The sequence below is a fragment of the Oncorhynchus mykiss genome, chromosome 19, assembly GCF_013265735.2.
Source record: "Oncorhynchus mykiss isolate Arlee chromosome 19, USDA_OmykA_1.1, whole genome shotgun sequence".
NCBI lineage: Eukaryota > Metazoa > Chordata > Actinopteri > Salmoniformes > Salmonidae > Oncorhynchus > Oncorhynchus mykiss.
In genome coordinates, this window is record NC_048583.1 from 32,450,313 (window position 1) to 32,474,481 (window position 24,169).

At 40.8% G+C, this 24,169-nt stretch overlaps 1 protein-coding gene across 4 annotated transcripts in view; it reads left to right on the forward strand.

Moving 5' to 3' along the window:
- The window catches only part of mipol1 (mirror-image polydactyly 1), a 97,583-nt gene that overhangs the window by 51,479 nt on the left and 21,935 nt on the right, over window positions 1-24,169 (forward strand). For all 4 annotated transcript variants that reach the window (XM_021573942.2, XM_021573945.2, XM_021573946.2 and 1 more), the window contains 7 exons: window positions 1,182-1,398; window positions 4,584-4,722; window positions 5,686-5,791; window positions 7,645-7,774; window positions 18,043-18,076; window positions 18,487-18,657; window positions 23,902-24,009. In XM_021573942.2, coding sequence (XP_021429617.1) covers window positions 1,182-1,398; window positions 4,584-4,722; window positions 5,686-5,791; window positions 7,645-7,774; window positions 18,043-18,076; window positions 18,487-18,657; window positions 23,902-24,009 — 905 coding nt within the window. The remainder of the gene's footprint in view (window positions 1-1,181; window positions 1,399-4,583; window positions 4,723-5,685; window positions 5,792-7,644; window positions 7,775-18,042; window positions 18,077-18,486; window positions 18,658-23,901; window positions 24,010-24,169) is intronic.

Here is a 24,169-nt window from a genome sequence, read left to right on the forward strand (position 1 = left end):
CATGCCCATTACTCAGGACCCCCTACCGGTGAACGAGGAACTCAAAACTCGAAAGAGTCATGATTCTACAAAGCCTCTGACAAGTTGTTCACCATAGGTGGCTTATTTGAGCTGTCATTTGTGACTGAGACTTGTAAACGTGTGCTTTAAACAAGGTACATTTGTTGATTTCTAAGCATACCAATAAGATTGTCTTGATACATTTGAAACAAGGCCTAGCTGAGGCCGCAACCGGATTAGATTGTGAACGACTCTTGGCGGAATGCATTGCTTGACTGCAGTGAGGGGTGATAAGCAGCGCAATGTCATTTGCGAACTGCAGGTCCCCAACGATTCAATCTCAAGTTGGAGTTTGTTGAGCAGAGGCTGTGTATGCAATGGTTCTACAAAGCTGTGTCCATCATCACATTCAATAATCAATGAATTGCGTTCGCTCTTCCACCATGCCAGATTAATTATCAGTTCTAAACATGTAGTTTTCTTTTCTATGTTCATAACAATCATAACTTGACCTTTTTTGAATATGACTTTCTTGAAAGCATTTTAGCTTATTTTCTATCAGGATTGAGCATTAGAATTTGACTAATTAAGGTTAAGTTCCTTGCTCAAGGGCACCTCGGCAGATTTGTCACATAGTCGGCTCGGGGATAGGGAATGCTCTAACTGCTAGGCTAGCTGCCTCCCTTTCTCTCCCTCTCTTCTCCTCTCTTCTCTCTTTCTCTCTGGCTCAGCTCTCAACAGAAACATTTACAGAGCACCATGTAGTTCCCTGCCAGCACTAGTCACCAAGCCTCTTTGTATTCCCTTGTTTCCCCAAGAAGCCCCCCCACCCCTCCCCAAAATGACTGAAAATAGCCCATTCCACCAGCTCATAATTCACTGGGTCTTTAAGTGGAACAATATTGTCATGGTCGGTGTTGAAGATGCTCTTAGATGTTTTATTTATATTCACACGCCACTAATGTCCGTTTATTTTCTTACCACATGTTCATTTAAGCATTTTACCGTATTTTGCACAGTGATTGATGTGTAACCATTTTCCCACAACTTCCGAAGGATATGGAACAAAACATTTACCAGATGTTGCCTGTTTTTTGTTTTTTTTAGCATTTGTACCCTATTAAGCTTAATTCGTTCTGTCATCTCAGTAACTTTAGTTCCCCTGTATTTTACACCCATAGAGGAAGAGAGTCGGTCATCCAGATCTCCATCACCTCAGGCCCACCACAGGGCTCCAGACACAGGCAGGAGGATGGAGGAGGAGAGGACCTCCAGCCGGAGCCCATTCACCCAGGACGGCTACAGGTCAGAGGGTCACAGCCAGGGGTCGAACGGCAGTCCTCCAGTCTACAGAAGACACCTCGTCCCTCCAGACTCCAGCCAAGCTCTACAATCAAGGTGAGCTCTCTTAGAGCCCAATCGTAACTAACGCTGTAGTCAGAAATACGTCAATCGTATTTTGGTCAACAGGTGATTTTCGCAAAAAACAAGTTACGTGCACGGCTCCCAGAAACACTTTAACGAGAAACACATTCGGAAAGTATTCAGACCCCTTGACTTTTTCCATATTTTGTTACGTTACAGCCTTATTCTAAAATTGATTAAATAATTGTTTTCACTCATCAATCTACACACAATACCCCATAATGACAAAGCAAAAACAGTTTTTTATAAAAAAAAATCTAATTTATAAAAAATAAAAAACACCACATTTACATAAGTATTCAGACCCTTCACTCAGTACTTTGTTGAAGCACTATTGACAGCGATTACACTCTCGAGGCTTCTTGGGTATGACCCTACAAGTTTGGCACACCTGTATTTTGGGGAGTTTCTCCCATTCTTCTCTGCAGATCCTCTCAAGCTCTGTCAGGTTGGATGGGGAGTGTCGCTGCACAGCTATTTTCAGGAATGATGGAGGCCACTGTGTTCTTGGGGACATTCAATGCTGCAGAAATGTTTTGGTACCCTTCCCCAGACCTGTGCCTCAACACAATCCTCTCTGAGCTCTACAGACAATTCCTTTGACCTCATGGCTTGGTTTTTGCTATATAGACAGGTGTGTGCCTTTCCAAATAATGTCCAATCAATTGAATTTACCACAGGTGGACTCCAATCAAGTTGTAGAAACATCAATTATGATCAATGGGAACATGATGCACCCGAGCTCAATTTCGAGTCTCATAACAAACAGTCTTAAGTACTTATGTAAATAAGGTATTTCATTTTTTATTTATTTTTTATACAAACCTGTTTTCGCTTTGTCATTATGAGGTATTGTGTGTAGATTGCTGAGTAAAATGTTTAATTTAATAAATGTTTGAATAAGGCTGTTATGTAACAAAATTTGGGAAAAGTCAAAAGGGTCTGAATATTTTCCCAAGGCACTGTACGTGTACCTGTGAAGGAGTATCTGTACCCACTATAACACTTATAACACATTATTGGCGCATGAAAATGATGTAATAAAGCGTCACTCCAGTCATTTTGTTTCCTTGTGTGTGGTCTGTCTGGTAACGAGCTGTTTCTGAGTGACCTAAACCTGTTTCTACAACATAAAGATGTGCTACTGTGTCTTTTTTCCTCTTGTAAAGATATTCAATCAAAGGTCACATGATTTGGCATCTGATATGAAGGTCTAGATAGATACAGTGGGGAGAACAAGTTGATACACTGCCGATTTTGCAGGTTTTCCTACTTACAAAGCATGTAAAGGTCTGTAATTGTTATCATAGGTATACTTCAACTGTGAGAGACGGAATCTAAAACAAAAATCCAGAAAATCACATTGTATGATTTTTAAGTAATTAATTTGCATTTTATTGCATGACATAAGTATTTGATCACCTACCAACCGGTAAGAATTCCGGCTCTCACAGACATGTTCGTTTTTCTTTAAGAAGCCCTCCTGTTCTCCACTCATTACCTGTATTAACTGCACCTGTTTGAACTAGTTACCTGTATAAAAGACACCTGTGCACACACTCAATCAAACAGACTCCAACCTCTCCACAATGATCAAGACCAGAGAGCTGTGTAAGGACATCAGGGATAAAATTGTAGACCTGCACAAGGCTAGGATGGGCTACAGGACAATAGGCAAGCAGCTTGGTGAGAAGGCAACAACTGTTGGCGCAATTATTAGAAAATGGAAGAAGTTCAAGATGACGGTCAATCACCCTCGGTCTGGGGCTCCATGCAAGATCTCACCTCGTGGGGCATCAATGATCATGAGGAAGGTGAGGGATCAGCCTAGAACTACACGGCAGGACCTGGTCAATGACCTGAAGAGAGCTGGGACCACAGTCTCAAAGAAAACCATTAGTAATACACTACGCCGTCATGGATTCAAATCTTGCAGCGCACGCAAGGTCCCACTGCTCAAGCCAGCGCATGTCCAGGCCTGTCTGAAGTTTGCCAATGACCATCTGGATGATCCAGAGGAGGAATGGGAGAAGGTCATGTGGTCTGATAAACTCCACTCGCAGTGTTTGGAGGAAGAAGAAGGATGAGTACAACCCCAAGAACACCATCCCAACCGTGAAGCATGGAGGTTGAAACATCATTCTTTGGGGATGCTTTTCTGCAAAGGGGACAGGACGATTGCACCGTATTGGGGGGAGGATGGATGGGGCCATGTATCGCGAGATCTTGGCCAATAACCTCCTTCCCTCAGTAAGAGCATTGAAGATGGGTCGTGGCTGGGTCTTCCAGCATGACAATGACCCGAAACACACAGCCAGGGCAACTAAGGAGTGGCTCCGTAAGAAGCATCTCAAGGTCCTGGAGTGGCCTAGCCAGTCTCCAGACCTGAACCCAATAGAAAATCTTTGGAGGGAGCTGAAAGTCCGTATTGCCCAGCGACAGCCCCGAAACCTGAAGGATCTGGAGAAGGTCTATATGGAGGAGTGGGCCAAAATCCCTGCTGCAGTGTGTGCAAACCTGGTCAAGAACTACAGGAAACTTATGATCTCTGTAATTGCAAACAAAGGTTTCTGTACCAAATATTAAGTTCTGCTTTTCTGATGTATCAAATACTTATGTCTTGCAATAAAATGCAAATGAATTACTTAAAAATCATACAATGTGATTTTCTGGATTTTGTTTTAGATTCCGTCTCTCACAGTTGAAGTGTACCTATGATTTTTTTTTTAAATCAGACCTCTACATGCTTTGTAAGTAGGAAAACCTGCAAAATTGGCAGTGTATCAAATACTTGTTCTCCCCACTGTAGGTAGGTAGGTAGATAAATAGATAGATAGATAGATAGACAATAATATGAGGCATTGCTGCGCGGAATCATATTCCTGGCTACAAGAGGGAAGTAATCTACATGGCAATACACTGCCGTAATACCTTAATATTACCTTAAAGGTCAACTGTATGATTTGCCTAATATAACAGAGTAAATAAAGACACTGTAATATGCCTGAAATAGTGCAGAGTGCATCCCTTGCGTATTTGATAATTGCGTGTCTGTTTCGTTGGAGACAAGGCTATAACTAATTTGTGTTGCCGTTCGCTCTCAAGTTTTAATATTGTTGCTCTCTCTCTAATCAAATTATTTTTCTCCCATAATGCAGTATAAAAGAAGACCAAGGAAACATTAAAGTTAGCAGTAGTTCCTTTGACTCCAAAAAGCAAAGCCTCGTCCTTGACAAAGAGAAGAATATTGCCTTCCTGCTGAAGGAGCTGGATTCACTCAGAGAGCTCAATAAGAAGGTAGGTTGAAATGTTAAAGGAATCTTGCCCTGCTAGATACAGGTCCTAGCTAAAATACATGGCATTTGTGGTTCCAGCTTTTTTTTCACTCAAATGTCCTTTGTCGTAACTTGTCCTCTTCCTCTTTAAATAGATGATTGTGTTGTGTCTGTCACAGCTGCCAACTATTGAGTGTCCACCTCTCTTGTCCACCTCTCTCTTACCCACCATGTCCAAAGCATATGACTAGCTGGTTATCCTGTCCTGTCCTGTGTTTGGTCTGGAGCATGCCCAGTGTCCCTCTGTGCACAGGCTGCCTTCTTGCAACTGAGCGCCTGTTAGAGAGGGTGTAGCCACAGAGAGGCCCTCTGAAACGGCTATAATTGATGCCTCTGGTTTGCAAGTAGCTGTGACTCCTGACAGAAAGTCAGGAACAGTTCCCAAGAGTCTGTTTTTGCTGGCAGGGCCGTGAGAGCCGACTCTGAGGACTCAACTGAGGCATGTTTTCAAAGTGCTGGGGGGGGGGGGGGGGGGGACACCAACTCGGAGCAAAATATTTAAGACAGGAGGTTAAATCTATCACTAGGTCTTGTAAAATATCACTCCCCGACAAGATTTATAGGAGTTCAATAGCAGTGCTTCTTTTTTATTGGAGTCTGAAATAATGTGATGTAGAGGCTCGATTGTATAACTTGTTATAGAATGCCTGAGTGATGCTATCTATATAATATTCTGTTTGTTAAATGGATGGTTGTCACCGCCCGGGAAACTACAACAGTTAATTAGTATGTCGTCAAACTGCAGGATGGAGTCAGGTGTCTATCTGTTGTTTTGCATGAGGTTAAAGTTAGTGACTATGTCTGGACAATTACCGACAGGCTCTGCAGCTCAGCATTGGTTGGGGTCAATTCCATTTTCAATTCATTTCTCAATTCAATGAACGTGCCAATTTTGAAGTCTGTCTGGTTTTGTGCTCTCCTGCAGCTCCAGGACAAGTTGGCCGTGAAGGAGAAGGAGTTAGAGAGCAGGCTGGTGGACGCTGAGCTGATGCAGACTCAACTGGATGCCCGGGCCTGTGAGAAAGCTGGAGGTACGTTATGGAGGGGGGAGAGGCTAGGGGAGAGAGGACAGACCCTGGGCCTGTGGGAAAGCTGGAGGTACGTTATGGAGGAGGGAGAGGCTAGGGGAGAGAGGACAGACCCTGGGCCTGTGGGAAAGCTGGAGGTACGTTATAGAGGGGGAGAGGCTAGAGGAGAGAGGACAAACCCTGGCCCTGTGGGAAAGCTGGAGGTACGTTATAGAGGGGGAGAGGCTAGAGGAGAGAGGACAAACCCTGGGCCTATGGGAAGGCTGGCCGTAGGAAGGGTCATACAGTACAGTACAGGGAGTACAATAGAGTACATTGAGGATAATAACATCTCAAATAAAGCCTATTATCTGACCAGTTAAAAAAAATTCTGTGCTGTAATGTAAAGTGATGGCCCATAGGATTTTCAAGATGGCCTAAAGGCAAGCAATGTCTACAAGATGAAGTTAGAACGTCGTTCTCCTCAGACATTTTATCCCTGATGAACTTTGGTAGAAGTAAAACGGAGATGTCAAGTGTGGAAAATAATTATACGTTTGTTTTACATGCAACTTGAGTATCAAAACGAATTGTAACTTACTAATCGTATTTGTTAATGTAATTTAACCGCTCCCAACCTTCACTGAACAAATATTAGAATTTAGCTGAGCAAATAACTTCTTTTCTTTACTATTGCTTTTCTTCTTAGGTGAGAGCCCTCCCAACCCACCTAATAATTCAACAAAATACAGTACATCGAGCTGCACAATTAGCAGCTCCAATTGTGCCTTTAATAAATGTAAAGTGTGTGTCGTGTAGCCTATTTGCCGTCCTCATATTAATATGATTTGCATGGCTCAGGGAGGCGATGTTTAATGAGCAAATTCCAGCTAAAATGCTATATTGATTTTCTTACTGAACTTTGTAATGGCTTAAAGCGAGGCTCACTGTTTATCATTAAGCCATCTCTGAGACGGTAGAAGAATTAGCTATTGATGGATCTCAGGGGCTCTTTCGTAGTGGGATTAACAAAGGGATCTGAAGACAGTGGTAATCTCAAAATCTGCTGGTTTTAAGGCAGCCGGCATACAGCGCAGGAATTTCGGGACCCGGGTCAGGTGTAAGCTGAAGGGAAATCTCTCCCTGCCAGGCTACAGAGTCTGTATCAATAAGAAAAGTTTTCCCTCCATGAGTGGGACAGACAGTATTACATAAAAGAACTCATGGATGGACTATTTTTCTTTTTGTCTAACTCAGTATGTGCTCTTCATAACTCAAACTCAATTTGGCAACACTTTAGACAAATCATTTCACAGCTCACTCTCACTAAAACCGGTCTAGTTTTCAGACATTAGAAGAACACAATGTTTTTGGCTTGAAAATGTTTGTTCAACCTTGTTTATCAAATCAAACGTCTTGAGTTAGGGTTAAGGACTGGCCAATCTCTTAACCATTGTGAGATGATGAGTGCTTGCTGATGTTGTGACAATGTCGACCAACTGCCTGACTCTGAGGCGCAGACACTGTGCCTTTATTGCTTGGGGCAACTATATGTCCAGCCTCTGTGGAGATCACCTCAGCAGTTCACTTCCCCACAAAATGAGTTTGACTGGAGTTAATACCTGTGCCACAGTGTTTCAGTGGCAATAACTTTCTTCCACAGGGAGCTTATCGTTGTTATTGAGCAGTAACTGATGGTCAGAAACTAAGAACAATGCTTTCTATCTCTTTATATCTATCTCTCTTTCTCTTTCCCTCTCTCTCTTTTACTATTTCTCTTTTTTCTATTTCCATTACTACTCTCTCTCTCTTGCTTGCTTTCTCTCTGTCTCCCCTCTCTCTCTTTCACTGTCTCTCTATTTGTCTCTCTCCTTCAGCCCTAGTGGAGGAGATATACCAGGCTCAGAGGGATAGGGACCAGGCAGTGATGGCCCGGTTGCGTCTGGCAAATGAAGAGAGGGATGAGGCCCTGCTCAGGGCCAAGCGACTGCAGCAGGCAGTGGCTGAGTATGTACTAAAGCACCATAACATAGTAAACCACAACACAGTAAACCACAACACACCACAACATGATAAACCACAACACATCACAACATAGTAAACCACAACACAGTAAAACACAACACACCACAACATGGTAAACCACAACACATCACAACATAGTAAACCACAACACACCACAACATGATAAACCACAACACATCACAACATAGTAAACCACAACACAGTAAACCACAACACACCACAACATGATAAACCACAACACATCACAACATAGTAAACCACGACACAGTAAACCACAACACACCACAACATAGTAAACCACAACACACCACAACATAGTAAACTACAACACATCACAACATAGTAAACCACAACACAGTAAACCACAACACACCACAACATGGTAAACCACAACACATCACAACATAGTAAACCACAACACAGTGAACCACAACACACCACAACACAGTAAACCACAACACACCACAACATAGTAAACCACAACACAGTAAACCACAACACATCACAACATGGTAAACCACAACACACCACAACATAGTAAACCACAACACAGTGAACCACAACACACCACAACACAGTAAACCACAACACACCACAACATGGTAAACCACAGCACACCACAACACAGTAAACCACAACATACCACAACACAGTAAACCACAACACACCACAACATAGTAAACTACAACACATCACAACATAGTAAACCACAACACACCACAACATAGTGAACCACAACACACCACAACACAGTAAACCACAACACACCACAACATAGTAAACCACAACACAGTAAACCACAACACATCACAACATGGTAAACCACAACACACCACAACATAGTAAACCACAACACAGTGAACCACAACACACCACAACACAGTAAACCACAACACACCACAACATGGTAAACCACAGCACACCACAACACAGTAAACCACAACATACCACAACACAGTAAACCACAACACACCACAACATAGTAAACTACAACACATCACAACATAGTAAACCACAACACACCACAACATAGTGAACCACAACACACCACAACACAGTAAACCGCAACACATCACAACATAGTAAACCACAACATAGTAAACTACAACATAGTAAACCACAACATAGTAAACCACAACATAGTAAACCACAACATAGTAAACCACAACATAGTAAACCACAACATGGTAAACCACAACACATCACAACATAGTAAACCACAACATAGTAAACCACAACACATCACAACATAGTAAACCACAACATAGTAAACCACAACATAGTAAACTACAACACATCACAACATAGTAAACCACAACATAGTAAACCACAACATAGTAAACCACAACACAGTGAACCACAACACACCACAACATAGTAAACCACAACACATCACAACATAGTAAACCACAACATAGTAAACCACAACATAGTAAACCACAACATAGTAAACCACAACACATCACAACATAGTAAACCACAACACATCACAACATAGTAAACCACAACACATCACAACATAGTAAACCACAACACACCACAACATAGTAAACCGCAACACATCACAACATAGTAAACCACAACATAGTAAACTACAACATAGTAAACCACAACATAGTAAACCACAACATAGTAAACCACAACATAGTAAACCACAACATAGTAAACCACAACATGGTAAACCACAACACATCACAACATAGTAAACCACAACATAGTAAACCACAACACATCACAACATAGTAAACCACAACATAGTAAACCACAACATAGTAAACTACAACACATCACAACATAGTAAACCACAACATAGTAAACCACAACATAGTAAACCACAACACAGTGAACCACAACACACCACAACATAGTAAACCACAACACATCACAACATAGTAAACCACAACATAGTAAACCACAACATAGTAAACCACAACACATCACAACATAGTAAACCACAACACATCACAACATAGTAAACCACAACACATCACAACATAGTAAACCACAACACACCACAACATAGTAAACCACAACACATCACCACATAGTAAACCACAACATAGTAAACCACAACATAGTAAACCACAACACATCACAACATAGTAAACCACAACACATCACAACATAGTAAACCGCAACATAGTAAACCACAACATAGTAAACCACAACACATCACAACATAGTAAACCACAACACACCACAACATAGTAAACCACAACATAGTAAACCACAACATAGTAAACCACAACACATCACAACATAGTAAACCACAACATAGTAAACCACAACATAGTAAACCACAACACATCACAACATAGTAAACCACAACACACCACAACATAGTAAACCACAACATAGTATACCACAACACACCACAACATAGTAAACTACAACACACCACAACATAGTAAACCACAACATAGTAAACCACAACATAGTAAACCACAACACATCACAACATAGTAAACCACAACATAGTAAACCACAACACACCACAACATAGTAAACCACAACATAGTAAACCACAACACATCACAACATAGTAAACCACAACATAGTAAACCACAACACACCACAACATAGTAAACCACAACATAGTAAACCACAACACATCACAACATAGTAAACTACAACATAGTAAACCACAACACACCACAACATAGTAAACCACAACACATCACAACATAGTAAACCACAACACATCACAACATAGTAAACCACAACACACCACAACATAGTAAACCACAACACATCACAACATAGTAAACCACAACATAGTAAACCACAACATAGTAAACCACAACATAGTAAACTACAACACATCACAACATAGTAAACCACAACACACCACAACATAGTAAACCACAACACACCACAACATAGTAAACCACAACATAGTAAACTACAACATAGTAAACCACAACACACCACAACATAGTAAACCACAACACATCACAACATAGTAAACTACAACATAGTAAACCACAACACATCACAACATAGTAAACTACAACATTGTAAACCACAACACATCACAACATAGTAAACCACAACACACCACAACATAGTAAACCACAACATAGTAAACCACAACACACCAGAACATAGTAAACCACAACACATCACAACATAGTAAACCACAACATAGTAAACTACAACACATCACAACATAGTAAACCACAACACACCACAACATAGTAAACATCAACACATCACAACATAGTAAACCACAACACACCACAACATAGTAAACCACAACATAGTAAACCACAACACACCACAACATAGTAAACCACAACACATCACAACATAGTAAACCACAACATAGTAAACTACAACACATCACAACATAGTAAACCACAACACACCACAACATAGTAAACCACAACATAGTAAACCACAACACACCACAACATAGTAAACCACAACATAGTAAACCACAACACATCACAACATAGTAAACCACAACATAGTAAACCACAACATAGTTTACCACAACATAGTAAACCACAACATAGTAAACCACAACATAGTAAACCACAACATAGTAAACCACAACATAGTAAACCACAACATAGTAAACTACAACACACCACAACATATTAAACCACAACATAGTAAACCACAACATAGTAAACCACAACACATCACAACATAGTAAACCACAACATAGTTTACCACAACATAGTAAACCACAACATAGTAAACCACAACATAGTAAACCACAACACACCACAACATAGTAAACCACAACATAGTAAACCACAACATAGTTTACCACCACATAGTAAACCACAACACACCACAACATAGTAAACTACAACATAGTAAACCACAACACACCACAACATAGTAAACCACAACACATCACAACATAGTAAACCACAACACATCACAACATAGTAAACCACAACACACCACAACATAGTAAACTACAACATAGTAAACCACAACATAGTAAACCACAACATAGTAAACCACAACACACCACAACATAGTAAACCACAACATAGTTTACCACAACATAGTAAACCACAACACACCACAACATAGTAAACCACAACACATCACAACATAGTAAACCACAACACATCACAACATAGTAAACCACAACACATCACAACATAGTAAACCACAACACACCACAACATAGTAAACTACAACATAGTAAACCACAACACACCACAACATAGTAAACCACAACATAGTAAACCACAACATAGTAAACTACAACACATCACAACATAGTAAACCACAACACACCACAACATAGTAAACCACAACACACCACAACATAGTAAACTACAACATAGTAAACCACAACACACCACAACATAGTAAACCACAACATAGTAAACCACAACATAGTAAACTACAACACATCACAACATAGTAAACCACAACACACCACAACATAGTAAACCACAACATAGTAAACCACAACACACCACAACATAGTAAACTACAACATAGTAAACTACAACATAGTAAACCACAACACACCACAACATAGTAAACTACAACATAGTAAACCACAACACACCACAACATAGTTAACCACAACATAGTAAACCACAACATAGTAAACCACAACACACCACAACATAGTAAACTACAACATAGTAAACTACAACATAGTAAACCACAACATAGTAAACCACAACATAGTAAACCACAACATAGTAAACCACAACATAGTAAACTACAACACACCACAACATAATAAACTACAACATAGTAAACCACAACATAGTAAACTACAACACACCACAACATAGTAAACTACAACATAGTAAACTACAACACACCACAACATAGTAAACTACAACATAGTAAACTACAACACACCACAACATAGTAAACCACAACATAGTAAACTACAACATAGTAAACCACAACATAGTAAACCACAACATAGTAAACTACAACACACCACAACATAGTAAACTACAACATAGTAAACCACAACATAGTAAACCACAACATAGTAAACCACAACACACCACAACATAGTAAACTACAACATAGTAAACTACAACACACCACAACATAGTTAACCACAACATAGTAAACCACAACATAGTAAACCACAACACACCACAACATAGTAAACTACAACACACCACAACATAGTTAACCACAACATAGTAAACCACAACATAGTAAACCACAACATAGTAAACTACAACATAGTAAACCACAACATAGTAAACCACAACATAGTAAACCACAACATAGTAAACCACAACATAGTAAACTACAACATAGTAAACTACAACATAGTAAACTACAACATAGTAAACTACAACATAGTAAACTACAACATAGTAAACCACAACATAGTAAACCACAACATAGTAAACCACAACATAGTAAACTACAACATAGTAAACCACAACATAGTAAACCACAACATAGTAAACCACAACATAGTAAACCACAACATAGTAAACCACAACATAGTAAACTACAACATAGTAAACTACAACATAGTAAACCACAACATAGTAAACCACAACATAGTAAACCACAACACACCACAACATAGTAAACTACAACATAGTAAACCACAACATAGTAAACCACAACATAGTAAACCACAACATAGTAAACCACAACACACCACAACATAGTAAACTACAACATAGTAAACCACAACATAGTAAACCACAACATAGTAAACCACAACACACCACAACATAGTAAACTACAACATAGTAAACCACAACACACCACAACATAGTTAACCACAACATAGTAAACCACAACACACCACAACATAGTAAACTACAACATAGTAAACCACAACATAGTAAACCACAACACACCACAACATAGTAAACTACAACATAGTAAACTACAATATAGTAAACTACAACATAGTAAACCACAACATAGTAAACTACAACATAGTAAACCACAACATAGTAAACTACAACATAGTAAACTACAACATAGTAAACTACAACACATCACAACATATTAAACTACAACATAGTAAACCACAACACACCACAACATAGTAAACTACAACATAGTAAACCACAACACACCACAACAAAGTAAACCACAACATAGTTTACCACAACATAGTAAACCACAACACACCACAACATAGTAAACTACAACATAGTAAACTACAATATAGTAAACTACAACATAGTAAACTACAACACATCACAACATAGTAAACTACAACATATTAAACCACAACACACCACAACATAGTAAACTACAACATAGTAAACTACAACATAGTAAACTACAACATAGTAAACCACAACACACCACAACATAGTAAACTACAACATAGTAAACTACAACATAGTAAACCACAACATAGTAAACCACAACATAGTAAACTACAACATAGTAAACTACAACATAGTAAACTACAACATAGTAAACCACAACACACCACAACGTAGTAAACTACAACATAGTAAACCACAACATAGTAAACCACAACACACCACAACATAGTAAACCACAACATAGTTTACCACAACATAGTAAACCACAACACAACACAACATAGTAAACTACAACATAGTAAACTACAACATAGTAAACTACAACACATCACAACATAGTAAACTACAACATAGTAAACCACAACACACCACAACATAGTAAACTACAACATAGTAAACTACAACATAGTAAACTACAACATAGTAAACCACAACACACCACAACATAGTAAACTACAACATAGTAAACTACAACATAGTAAACCACAACATAGTAAACCACAACATAGTAAACTACAACATAGTAAACTACAACATAGTAAACCACAACACACCACAACATAGTAAACTACAACATAGTAAACCACAACATAGTAAACCACAACACACCACAACATAGTAAACCACAACATAGTTTACCACAACATAGTAAACCACAACACAACACAACATAGTAAACTACAACATAGTAAACTACAACATAGTAAACTACAACATAGTAAACTACAACATAGTAAACTACAACACATCACAACATAGTAAACTATAACATAGTAAACCACAACACACCACAACATAGTAAACTACAACATAGTAAACTACAACATAGTAAACTACAACATAGTAAACTACAACACATCACAACATAGTAAACTACAACATAATAAACCACAACACACCACAACATAGTAAACTACAACATAGTAAACTACAACATAGTAAACCACAACATAGTAAACCACAACATAGTAAACCACAACACACCACAACATAGTAAACTACAACATAGTAAACCACAACACACCACAACATAGTAAACTACAACATAGTAAACCACAACATAGTAAACCACAACATAGTAAACCACAACACACCACAACATAGTAAACTACAACATAGTAAACCACAACATAGTAAACCACAACATAGTAAACCACAACACACCACAACATAGTAAACTACAACATAGTAAACCACAACATAGTAAACCACAACATAGTAAACCACAACACATCACAACATAGTAAACTACAACATAGTAAACCACAACACACCACAACATAGTAAACTACAACATAGTAAACTACAACACACCACAACATAGTAAACTACAACATAGTAAACCACAACATAGTAAACTACAACATAGTAAACCACAACATAGTAAACCACAACATAGTAAACCACAACACACCACAACATAGTAAACCACAACATAGTAAACCACAACATAGTAAACTACAACATAGTAAACCACAACACACCACAACATAGTAAACCACAACATAGTAAACTACAACACGTCACGGAGCAATTCAAGATTGAATTTTGTGACAATTCAGGAAATAAACAGAAATTAAAGTTTCCTCATTTTCTCATCCCTGGCATATTGACCCATTCTGCTTAACTAACTCACCTCTCCCGCCTCTTCTCTGTCACAATCCAATTGAATTCAGTCAATTCAAACTTACATTTCAAGGAACATTTGAATTTCAATTGATTTTCTGAAATGAATAAATGGAAGTGGTGTTGTTGACCCCCAACCCTACCACACAGGATCACTCTGATCAATTACAGGAAGACACCTATTTCCCTCCCTCTGCTCTCACTGTCCTTGACAACACCAGTAGTACAGAGACAAGTTGGGAAATAAATAGGAGAAAGCAGTCTATGAGATAATAGTGAAAAAGCATTACATTTGTTCTCTCTCTCTCTGCTAAACTCTTTGTTATTTCCTCACTTCCCCATTTTCCTCTTCTATGGAAGTGGGGACGGAGGGTTTACTGACAGCTATAATGGGTCAGTCTGTTTACTTGCCATTGCTTAGGCGAACTCCGCTTCGTTCTTCAGGCTAGTCGACAAGGTGAATGGAATGGCGGTGCAAAACAAGTGGGGGGGGGGTGGAGAAAAATGCAATATCGACTGGTTTGGGAATATATCGGAGGGGTGTGACATTTCATAAGAGTCCCCTCGCCCTCCGTGCGAGGTTGTCAGTCAAGAGTTGCACTGTATAGGAAATCAATCAAGTCCTTCAGACCAGCAGATCTTTACCAGCCTGTCTGAGAGGGCTAATTAATGTGATCTTTTTGTTTTGTTTAGGTGGTTGTTCGACTGGGGTGGGGTATGTTCTTAAGGTCCAGGACCTTTCAAATTAAAGCTGCATTGTCCACTAGGAAAGACTGGAGGCGGGCAGGCAATATTAGCTGGTGCAGTTTAGAAGTAATTACATTTCTACTTAAGGGAATATATAACTTTCTGTCGGAAGCAAATCTATATTTAAATAAGCCTGGGTTGGTGTGCTGGTTGGTGTGAGATCCACTTGCATAAATCCCATTGTTGTTGTTTTTTTATATATGCAATGCGTTGTTTACTCTCAAAACATTTGTCAAACACAATTTTTTATCTCAAATCACATTTATTTGATATGGCCTTTTATTGGAATGATTCAAATGATTTAAATTGGCTGGACTTATTGGTTGGCATGAAGCGCTTTCAGCCTAGTATTATGCCAAATAGCCTGGCAATCTAATTAGAACAACATCTCTTCAACGGCATCTCCCAGCCTTCCTCTTAGAAAGAAAAGGTAATTGATAGCCAAGCACAATCCCATTATCTTAGCTGGAATATGGAAAAGCAGGTTCTAAACCTTTATTTTTCCAGGCAGGTCAGTGGCGGGCCCAGTATGATTGAGTATGTACCTTTATAATGGGAGGTGATCCGTGTAATGCCTTTGTAAATGAGCTGAAGAATTTTTGTTTTTTTTCCATGAGAGGAGAGGATCGACTGACTGGCCTCCTGGGGGAAATCACATTGGCACTTTTTAAAGGTGCAATCAGCATTCTGGTCCCTGCATGCGTACTCCCCGCCACTGTTTCAGTAAAAAGCTGAGGCCCTTTTCAATTGCAGTGTACTATAATGGGAATGGGGTGCCTGGGATGCATACAGGGAGAGGTGCCTCGACAGGTAAACGTTTAAACTGGGCTGTAAAAGAGCCATGTCCCGTCCTGATTGAAGCCAGAGGAAAGCTGGTGTTATTGATATGCTATATGAGTGTTGTTTTGGATTGTATTTTGATGAATACAATTTTGTTGTAAAATCGCTTCAGTCTCAATTTATTAAAAAAACAAAAACATTTAACAAGCAATATAATTTTATCGTTGTGTCCCCTTGGTAAACTGGTTTATGTCTGGTTGTTATCTAGAAAAACACTCTAATGAAGGTAGATTGAGACCAAAAATGTGGTTAAATAAGATCCCTTAAACTTGTTAGAAGCATGAAGATTACCACGACCAGTGTGCTGGAGTTGTTCTTCTTTTTGATTGTTAGCAAGAACAATGTACTGAGTGCTTTGAGGTGGTCCATAAATCTCCTGGCACACCTCTGTAATTACAGTAGTCGTTTCTCTGTGGTCCTTCCTCTGCTCAATACTGCACACCTACAAATGATTCAACACCTCATCTCAGCACATATGAACAATTGATCCCAGTAGTCATTATTAGCAGTAAACATGAATATACAGGGCATTACTGGAGGAATAATGGCTGGGGTCTGCTGGCACTTTTCATATGTTGGGGGGTGTCTTTTGTTCTGATCATCGACTCTGAAAACCTCCGGAACAGAATGCAATTATTGGATGTGAGGAAGATTTGGGAAGTGATCTCATTTCGCCGCACTAAGGAAAGACAACTCTCTCTCTTCTCTCTCTCTCCCCCCTCTCATTCTGTCCTCTCTCCCCCTTTCTCTCTCTCTGTCTCTCTCTCTTCCCCCTATGCTCAGCCTGGAGAATATTAACCCTGAGGAAAGCGACGCGGTAAGCCCTCCCCTTAGGAACTCATGTGGGCTCACTTTTTTTCTTTCACCAGAATGTCCTCAATAAAAAGGTCTTGGGGAAACTAAGGACAGCTAAGCACATTTCAACACTATGATATTGTTATTATATTTTGTTAACATCTCCTTAAATAAAACATATGACTATAAATATATTGTTATTATTGGCTTATGAAGGCTTGACATTTTTAACACGAATTCAGATATATCCTACATGTGCACACACCTATACACCACGTCTGAGAACTGATATTTGTGCACCTGTAGCATCTGCATATTTATTACATTTTTGTTGTTTTGTATGTATTTTTTTATTTTGGTCAGTTGCTGCTGTTGAATTAGGAATGATGTGTGTGTGTGTGTGTGTGTGTGTGTGTGTGTCGTGTGTGTTAGGACCTTGAGGAACTGCTGAACAGGGTGAACACTGCAGATTCAGCGCTGGGGATTGAGCGGAGCGGGGGGGTGATCGTGGACCGGCTGCAGAAGGTCCGGGAGAGAAGGAGGAAGATTACAGCAGAGGAGATGAATGCTGTTATAGAGGAGAGAGAGACAGCACTGGCCAGGGTGGGTCTGAACGACACTACGCACACACACACAGTTGTTATAGAGGAGAGAGAGACAGCACTGGCCAGGGTGGGTCTGAATGACACTACGCACACACACACACACACACACACACACACACACAGTCATTATAGAGGAGAGAGAGACAGCACTGGCCAGGGTGGGTCTGAACGACACTACGCACACACACACACACACACAGTCGTTATAGAGGAGAGAGAGACAGCACTGGCCAGGGTGGGTCTGAACGACACTACGCACACACACACACACACACACACACACACAGTCGTTATAGAGGAGAGAGAGACAGCACTGGCCAGGGTGGGTCTGAACGACACTATGCACACACACACACACACAGTCGTTATAGAGGAGAGAGAGACAGCACTGGCCAGGGTGGGTCTGAACGACACTACACACACACACACACACACACACACACACACACACAGTCGTTATAGAGGAGGGAGAGACAGCACTGGCCAGGGTGGGTCTGAACGACACTACACACACACACACACACACACACACACACAGTCGTTATAGAGGAGAGAGAGACGGCACTGGCCAGGGTGGGTCTGAACGACACTACGCGCACACACACACACACACACAATCGTTATAGAGGAGAGAGAGACAGCACTGGCCAGGGTGGGTCTGAACGACACTACGCGCACACACACACACTCACACACACACACACACAGTCGTTATAGAGGAGAGAGACATGTTTCAAAAATTAACCACAGTGTCTCTCCTCTGAATAATGTAATAAATTGCTATCCCCAGCACTATTGGCATCTCCCCCATGTTCTCCATTTTTAAATGCCCTTTGATTGGAAGTCTATTTTGCCGATACACACTGACACACATAGGCAAACACGGCTCACCTAACTAGTTCACATGTACACAAGGCAAGAAATCTCTTCCCCCCCTCAGACAGACGCAGGGGTTGTGTCTGACATTGTCTGTTTTGATTCAGTAAAACCAACTACTTGATTCACATTGGAGGTTATGGTCGTGTAAACTCAAATGTTTGATACATCCATCTTACCTGGATATTTTCAAGGATTTAAAAACAAACAAGCAGCCTGACAAATATTGACATCCAGATATTATACCTCAACATTCAAATTCCCGGTATTTGCTTGGATATCTGGGATGTTGATATATAGACTAGACCTCTCATGTAGTGATTCAGTGTCCTGTTTTACAACTGGGTTTGTTTGAGGAGAGTTATGCAGACAAGCCACCGTTTTGTGCCAATGTGGAAAAACAAGTCCATATATTAAAGCTTCCAATTGGCTCATTCATCCCCCCTCTTCTCCCCTGTAACTATTCCCCAGGTCATTGCTGTAAATGAGAATGTGTTCTCGGTCAACTTACCTGGTAAATAAGGGTTAATAAAATAGGAACCTGTCACAGCCCCACAGTATTACTGTTGACCAAAATATCAATTGGGAAATCCCCAAATTATAATTTCGGGCAGGGGTTCCAAACTTTTTCACTCAGGCCCCCATTGGGGAACTTCCCGCACCCCCGGTGTGTGCACCACGTCTATATCTATAGGCACAAACACTGTTCATGACACACACTGTTCACACCCCTCTTCTTGGTTGAGAGAAAATGTCGTATGTAGACAGTTTATGTATGTTCTGTAATTCTACACATTTTGCCACAGGGTGCAGAGAACGTTTAGCCGTTTTAAAGCTCATGTCCTGCAATTCGACACATTTTGCCATGTCTTATGTGTGTTCATGTGATATCTGAGTGACTCAAACGTTACAACAAAAAAAATTGGCAGTAGAAACTGCAACCAAATTAAAATTTGACGACATAGGCTAGTTGATCTGGACATTTCTGACAAGTTATAAATAGCTCTCTACGGTATGCAATGACTAACATGACAAGAGGAACTGATGATGCACTACCCATTTTAGAAATTGCACCTTGTGCCTTCTACTATTCCAACTTCCAAGAGGAAGCTGAAAGCCGGACTTCCTTAAAAAATGTGTCCGTCCATACATCCATCTATCTAGCAAAAATCACCATGTCAGACACTCGCTCCTCTTTAGGAAGGTGTGGTAAGAATGTCAATCATAGCTCAGAGTTTTCAGCAGGACACTACTGTGCAGGGAGTCACACGGTCATGCATTCATCTGGGTGGGTGGTCGCAGACAGAGCTGCGAACTGTTTCTAGCTGGAGTTTGACATTTTTCTCTGTAGCCTGGATTTACCAGGCATATTATGATTGGGATGCTTCCTTTCTGCTTCCCTCCCTGTGGGTGAGCTTCATGGATCTCTGTCCCGTTCAGCCCGACGCCGGGGCATTAAAAGGCAGGCATCAGACGTATGGAGAAGAAAGGCCTCCGCAACTCCACTATGGCTGCGTTCTAAATGCCGCCCTATTTTCCTATATACTGTAGTGCAGTACTTTTGACTAGGGCCCATAGGGCTCTGGTCAAAAGTAGTCCTTGATATAGGGAATCGGGGACCATTTGTGACTCGCCTATATGTAGACTGAACAGATTCATGGAGGTCACGCTGCTCCGGAGCAACACTTCCGACTGGTCTAAAGCTAGTCTAGTTTCATGTGCCTGTAGACTCTCTCTCTCTGTGAAGAAGGCATATTGGTTTATAGGGCTGTATGATATGCTGATTCAGTTTAAACAGGATCTCTAATGGGTCCATTTTAGTCAATGGGATGTGTAATAAACAGGTATTTCTAGTAACTTTTCTAGTAATGCCAGGTTAGCTGTATTGGTACAACTTAGCTACTGTTATACGTTTCAGTCATAAAATTAGAATATGGTTTCAGTATTGTTTCACTGTGTTCTCAGACTCAGTAACAGAAGAACCACAGAACTAGAATGAATAGAACAGGCGTCCCTTTTCAAGTCAATGATGGCTTAATTGGTGAACTGGCAGCCTCATTCTATTTCTATGAAAAGGACACTCCTGTCCTCTCCTGCTCATTTCTCATCATTGGTTCAGTCTCTTCTCTCCTCTCTCATCCACCTCTGTTAATTATGTTGTCCCAGGTGTTCAAGCCATTTTATGAGGCTTTTTTTTACAATGCCTAAATCAAAGACTGTATGTGGACTTTGGGGGGACTTCCCTTTGTTCAAAATACTAGCTGGTGCGATCAAGTTTTTCGCTCCAGAGAAGTTCTTCAAAAAATGAGAGCCTAAATCTGATTTTCGAAATGTGTTGATTCTCCAGATTTGTACACATTTACAGCAGTGCTCACACATTTTATAAGCTAGTAATCAGCTGACCAATGCAATGACTCAAGTTCATAGGGGTCAGTCAATGAATTTGAGGTTGACTCAAGTTTTGAGGTTGTCAATGAGGGAGATGTCGCCAGTCTTCTTAATGCCTCTGACTTTAACACAAGGCTGAGTGGGAGCAACCAGCCGAGCTCAACCCTAGACTACAACCATATCTCCACAAAACCCCGGGCTAACATCACATTCACATCTCCTGGAAAGAATATTGCCCCTGCTTTTTGCGGAGGGCAAAAAAAATAATCTTTGGAGCAATTTTAAAAGTAGGTTACAAATGCCTGTTCCTAATCCCTGTGAGGCGGGGATGGTCTCCACACTCTATCCTGAAGGATTTCTGCGTCCCCTGCTGCTCTTCCTATCCCTCTCTTCATCTCGAAGGGATTAGCCCACTGCGACTACCAGAGGGCCGCTACACCCACCAGCCTGCTGGAATATGAAAAGCTGGATAAGTGAAGGGAGGGAGGAGGAACAGGAACACATCTATTCTGTCCTATACCCCCCCCCCCCCCTTCCCTCTTCTTATTTTCTCTCTATAAAGTGAATGCTGCAAAACAAAGGTTATTGATTTGTTAGGTACCTGGCAGTATGGTTACTTTATGCATTAGTGAATATTGTTCCTTGGTGGACTAGTGTACATGTTAAAAACTGAGCGCTGACGTTTTGCTATGTTCTGATTGGTCGCCTTTCATTGCCAGATCCACATATTTTCCCAGCGTCGATGATGTGTAATTGAGGTACGAGCCTCTGATTTGATTGACCGTGTGATGCACGTGTGTTTTCAGGCATTATGCGCTGAACATATGTAATGCTAGGTAATCCGTGTCTGCTCCGTCCTCCATGTGTTCCGAAGGAGTGATGTGTTTGGGTGCCGTACTGTAGCCCCAGGAGTGGCCTTCCTAGCCTGCCTGGGAAGAACAGAGAGGTGCGCTCCTTCTCTCTGTGTTCAGATTGAAATACTTTTAGCCCAAAACATCTGTTGCCTGTAAGCCATAACTCACCCTGACACTAAAGAGAAGCTTTGTGTTTTGTCTGGACCAGGGAACTATTATTCCAGACGGCAGAGGAAGAGGATGAGGGACGAGAGCAGCGAGCGGGGCTCCTAGGCTGCGCCCGCCTGCTCTTGTTTGCGGGAGCACTTTGGGGTTTTTTAGGCAGCTGGATGTCGAAACATTGCGACTTGTCAGGGTGAGAGGGATGGTTTACATTCCTGGTAAGTGTCCTTTAGTCTTAGAATGTGCACATGGAGAAGAACACATATAGGCTGGTATGAAACAACTCTGGCTTACAATAACACTGAGACGTCCTGACTGAGCCGCGGTCTGTGTGTTTATACTGTCTGTCTGTCTGTCTGTCTGTCTGTCTGTCTGTCTGTCTGTCTGTCTGTCTCTCTGTCTGTCTCAGTCTGTCTGTCAGTGTAGTCTGCAGTGCCTGTGGGGAAAAAGCAGGGGAACTGCTGACATCAGAGTAGATAACAATCACATAGTATGTAGTAATTCACGTTGCGTCTGTTTATGGTATTGAAAAAGGTTCCCTTTTGGTAATTATTTTTAAATACTTTTATGAAAGCTTCATTGTCATCAAAGTATATTGCATGTTATTAAGTCATTAAATAATGTATTTATAAATGCTGAAGAATACAGGTCGACACATACATTTGCGGTATGAAGTTGATTTTTTTTCAGAAATAGACCAGTGAAAACATGATGTCTCTGATCTTTTCAAACGGTTGTAACTGGTCGGTTTGGCCTATAAATTCTCCATTTCTCTTTGTCCTTCATGACTCATAAGAAGCTACTCTGCCAAGGAGTAGAAACCGGGAGCTACTGGTGGGAAAGACTGGCTGAAGCATGTATACATTTAGCTCTGCCTGCCTGGCATGCCGAGGCTTTCACTGCACTGCGATGGGCGAATTCCCTACTAATGTATTTCTCTTCCTCTGGCTCTTCTTCCACAGTGCAAGAGGCTGGAGCAGGATCTCCTACAGGCGAGAGAGCAGAGCCAGACTTCAGCAAACAACTTGAGACACCTGACTGCCGAAAACAATCAAGAGCGTTCTCGGAAGGTAAATCAACCCCCCCCCCCCCTTCTTTTTACCCCTCTCGCAGGAGAATCCTTGCAAATTAAGGCTTTGAGCAGCACAGGTTCTCCTTCTCTAGGGTCACGTTCCAAATGGCACCCTTTTTTTCCCTATATAGTGCACTACTTTTGATCACAGAGCCCTA